Source organism: Lagopus muta, chromosome 3, assembly GCF_023343835.1.
Source record: "Lagopus muta isolate bLagMut1 chromosome 3, bLagMut1 primary, whole genome shotgun sequence".
Taxonomy (NCBI): Eukaryota; Metazoa; Chordata; class Aves; order Galliformes; family Phasianidae; genus Lagopus; species Lagopus muta.
This window is the reverse complement of record NC_064435.1, coordinates 82,521,468-82,526,179: the sequence shown is the minus strand read 5'-3', so window position 1 is coordinate 82,526,179 and position 4,712 is coordinate 82,521,468. Positions and strand designations below refer to the sequence as shown.

The 4,712-nt window shown below is 45.1% G+C and overlaps 1 protein-coding gene across 5 annotated transcripts in view; it reads right to left on the bottom strand.

Annotated features, from left to right (window-relative positions):
• RREB1 (ras responsive element binding protein 1) overlaps positions 1-4,712 on the bottom strand; it is a 121,561-nt gene that overhangs the window by 3,299 nt on the left and 113,550 nt on the right. For 4 of the 5 annotated variants that reach the window (XM_048940589.1, XM_048940587.1, XM_048940590.1 and 1 more), the window contains one exon: positions 3,417-4,163. In XM_048940589.1, coding sequence (XP_048796546.1) covers positions 3,417-4,163 — 747 coding nt within the window. The remainder of the gene's footprint in view (positions 1-3,416; positions 4,164-4,712) is intronic. The other variant, XM_048940591.1, reaches the window with a different exon arrangement.

Below are 4,712 nucleotides of genomic sequence, written 5' to 3'. Positions count from 1 at the left end.
CTGCAAGAGAATGAAAATGGGAGGTCAGCCATAAGGTCACAAACACACCTTCCTCTTGTTCCAAGCAGCTTAAGATTCCCCACGCTGGAAGCTCAGTACTTTCATCAAACTTTGGTGTTCCCTCTATGCGGTCTTTTTGCTTCTGTATTATCGTGATATGCAAGCAGATATAAAGGCCCTGGGGCCCCTGTCACTCCAGAAATACAGATGGGTTCTGTCCCTTTGTAACTTGATAAGATTGGAGTACACTGTGCACTGGTGTCCAGTAGAGCTTTATAGTCCTGTGGTTCTGATGTGCCAGGCCACTGAACCCACACAGTCCAGTGAATCTGATTTTCCCTTTCCTGCACCTGGCTGGAGGCAGCAACCCTCTAGGATCAAAGTGGGCTTTCCATCCCACCTCCTCAAATCATCTCCATAGTCACACAGTAAAACCACAGGGTAGCACATGGTGTACCTACTGTATCTTCTACACAGCCCACCATGGGGGCTCTGAGTTACAGGTCCTGCCACATGCAGAGAGAGCGGATTTGAGATAGGAGGACACTGCCTACAGACCTGTGGTCAGTAGGGCTTAATAAGTGAACCAAACTGAATAGCACATAAGAGAATATCACCTACTCCTAGATACTGGCAGATGAGTTATTTACCTAAATCAAAGAGAAGCTGTCATGAACTGCTCTTAACAAACAACTGCTACTCTTTTTGTGAAGCAGAAGGACAGCACTGCTGTTTCAAAATGTAAAGAGCAACTGAAGGAGCCAGATTTATTAGGCATTCACAGGACAACGGAGGTGTCTGTCAGCAGTGGTCAATGTTTACTGACCAAATGAAAGACAAAGAATCATAAAATCATAAAGGTTGCAAATGCCCACTAACCACGTCCCTCAGTGCCACATCCACACATTTCCTGAATACCTCCATCCCCCTGGGCAGCCTGTGCCACTGTCTCACCACTCTTTCTGAGAAGAACTTTATCTCAATATCCAAACTGAACCTCCCCTGGCGCCTCTGATCCTACCCCTATTATCTGAGAGAAAAGGCCAACCCCTACCTCGCTATAGCCTCCTTTAAGGAAGTTATACAGAGCATGTGCCTTGGGATGCTGTTAAAAATCTGTTGATGCTCTTCAGCCTGCTGGAGCTCTATTCCTATTTCTGAAACACTTGAAAGCTCTTTAGACCTTTCACACCTGTGAAACTCTCAGAAATAGGGGTAGGATCAGAGGAAAGGCCTTAAGTTGCACCAGGGGAGGTTCAGTTTGAGACCCTGTCACACCTGTGCAAGAAACGCTACTCTCCAGACAAAATTTTTCCACTCACTTTGCATCCCAAGGCCTCAGAGCAGCTGCAGATCAGATCCTGTGCTGTAATCTGCGCTCAGAACCACTTTTTGCATCTGAAATGTTTCAACTGTTTCCTTAGCATAAGCTCCTTGAAAAACAAACGCCTCTGCTGACAAAACTGCCCCCAGACCCTGGCCAAGTACAGTGCCCCAAGGTACTTGCTACATGCCACCACTGCCCTGCCAGCACTGAAGAACCAAAGGTCCCACCCTGACAGCTTTATCCCGTGTTTCTGGTTGCCGTTGCTAAAGACTTCTCAGTGGTGCAATTCCATCAGGACATCACCAGTGTGGAGTTAAGCCAGTCCTGCTGTCCGTAGGAAGCATGATGCTTCTGAGCCAAGTTTCTCCTTGCTGCTGACAGAGGACAGGGCTCCACTCCTGAAGCTCCAGCCAGGAGCGTTTCTGGTCAGCTGCCTTTGCCCACCCCCAAACAGGGCAGCTCTGCAGCTCACCTTGTGACTGGGACCCCAGAGCCCCCCAGAACTACATGCCAGGGTGAAGGAAATCCATTCAGCAGGCACACAGTGTGCCAGGGGTTCCTTACACACTTTAGAGCGCCTCAGAAGTTCCTCCTCTGAGAAAAAGTATTCTAAAAAGTATTCCAAAAACTTTCTATATTCATCTTGAATCAAGCATGGTTAAAACCAAAGTATAGGCAATATTACACAAAGACAGCACTCTGCCATGTATCTGAGTGGACGGGAGGGAGAGAGGAAGGAGGAAGGTCAACCAGTGTTGAGCCAACCACAGCTGAGGCAAAATCTGCATTTGAAAACACATTATATAAACAGTGATGGTGTTTAAATTCATTACATTTGAAGAACTGACCCAGGTTTCTATTCTATTCTAACCTATTCTATGTTTCTCTATGACACTGACATCGTTCAGAATCAAATAAGAAAGAGAAACAAACAGCAAAAAAAATCAGATGTATCGATATGGTCTGTGCATCTCAGCATGCAACATGGGATGGGAATGGGAATGGGATGGGAATCTCAGGCACACAACAGTGTATCATTTAGGTCTAATTTTAGATACTGTAATCTTCCTGAATCTTCTGAATTAGTATGAAAACAGCCACAAGAGTGGGATCCATCCCTTGTTTCACTCAAGCTTTGAATCCTCAATACTGGATGAAAACAGGTCATCTTTGCACTGGAGAAGTCAATTCCAAAGGTAAAAAGTTTTGCTAAAGTCTTTAGTGTAGTTTATTAAGCACCCTCTTCAATTACAGCACAAATATTGTTGTAACCCAAGTTAATCACAAAGATATCATCTTCAGCAGAAAGCATTTCAAAATACATGAAATGTCAAACTGCTCCATTTTCCTGCATCAGAACCGTTGAGAACTCTGAGAGAGTAACTCTGAGAGGTAAAATACATCATTAGTGAGGATGCACGACTAATGCACTCTTGAGCTAGCTAGCTCATGACTTCACCTTCTTCTCAATGCACTGCTGAAATTTATTGCATAAAGCAATCTCTAGTACTTTAATTACTGAGTAATCAGACAAAGATTTTACTACCTATACTCCACATTCTCTGCCAAAGGAAGAGAAGAATGCAGACTGTAGCTGTGCCTTTCACTCAAGCAGAAGGTCACGTGTATCACCAGCACACAATCAGTACAGGCCCAGATAATCAGACAAAACTACACGCTCTCTCTAAACTTTCACTCAGAAATGAAGCCTTACATACTTCCATGTTTATCCACTGCTTATCAAAATACTGGGAAGAGGTATGGCCACACACACATGACGGGAAGGGAGTGAGAAGCTGGACTGTGTGGAGATCTGCATACTTGTCCTAACCTTCAAACACTGCAAGCAAACATGGGGGAAAGCCACTTGGGAGCTGAAGATAAGGTGGTGGTGTAACTACTCCTGCTCCTTTAACAGGTGCTTTAAATGGCAGATCGGGGAAAGGATGACATCTCACAGCTACCTTTGGGACTAAAAGCAGTGTCTCCAACTTCATGCACTAGCAGTAATTGTGCACCTACAGAGAAGATGCATCACTGTGGTGGCAGATCTGCTCATTATCTGCTCTGCCCTGAATTCTCCTCTTACCTGTATGAGACCGCATATGTCGTGTCAAATCTTGCAGAGACCAGAAACGCTTGTTGCACACAGTACAGACTTTCTTTCTTTTGTCTGCTTTTGCAGTACTCTTAGCCTCATCAGTCTTTGGTATTTTGTCATCACTGCTCTTCTCAGTGGACTTTCTCTCTGTGCCTTCCCCCTCAGAAATGCTTTCGCTCTCTTCATTCTCCTTTCCTGTCGCCTCACAGTCCAGAGGAGACTCCACTACCTTCAAGTCCATCGGAGACTCTTCCTGCTCAAGACTGGAGTCCTGCATCGAGGGAGCTCCTGCATCATCCTGGATGCTTTTGCTTTCATCCTCACTGCTCCTTTCATCTTTTCTGTCCTCACGAATGTGGGCTTTTTTGTGACGGCTAAGAGTGCCAGCAAACTTGAAGGTTTTGCCACAAACGTCACAGGCATGTTTCCTTTCAGTCTGAGAATTGCTGCCTGCACTCTGGTCATTCTCTGCCAGCTTGAAGTCCATTAATTTGCTGGCAAAATTGAGGTCAAGACTTTTGTTACTTACAGAATCTTCCTCAGGGCCCTCTTCATATTCATCTGCTTTTTCTTCAGCATCCTCTTCTGCTGGTGGGGAGTCAGCCTTTGGCTCCTCCTTGGGGCTGCACTCACTGCCTGGTAGCTCGCTGACTTCCTCTGGCTGCTCCTTCTCACAGGATGTCAGGTCCAAGACTTCACCCCCTGTAGCAGGCGCCTCCGCATCAGCCTGACTGTCTGCAAGCAAACAGAGAGAAGCTTTCAGTGGGACACTCTCCACTAACACACAACTACCAGCGGTGAGGATTCACAGACCCACAAGCAGTGCTGCCAATCAAGCGTCCGAACATCTGCCTCATCCTATCTATCACTCAGTAACTTACAGCTGAAAAGAGATCAAAACATCACAGAACCAATCAGAATGATGATTACAGATCTGTTAAAAAAACAATTTATTTTCTAAAATAAACTCACACCCTTAGCAATTTCTTCAAGCGTGATGCAATTGGTTTTACCAAAGGCAAGCTTAGGTCTGCTACAAATATACTGCACCAGAGACACACGGATGTATTATCTGTAAACAGGTGTACAGAATACAGATATAGACTGACGTAGCATACGTCCTCATGTTACTCTGATAAAATTGTAAGCAGTGGGAAATGTTTTCCAAAGGGAATATAAAGGCTTCATGCAACCAACTGGTACAATTAAATGTCAAAGGTTATCACAGGACGGGTAAAAAGCTGGCTATGTATCAGATAAGCAAAAGACGCTGAAGTTTGTCTA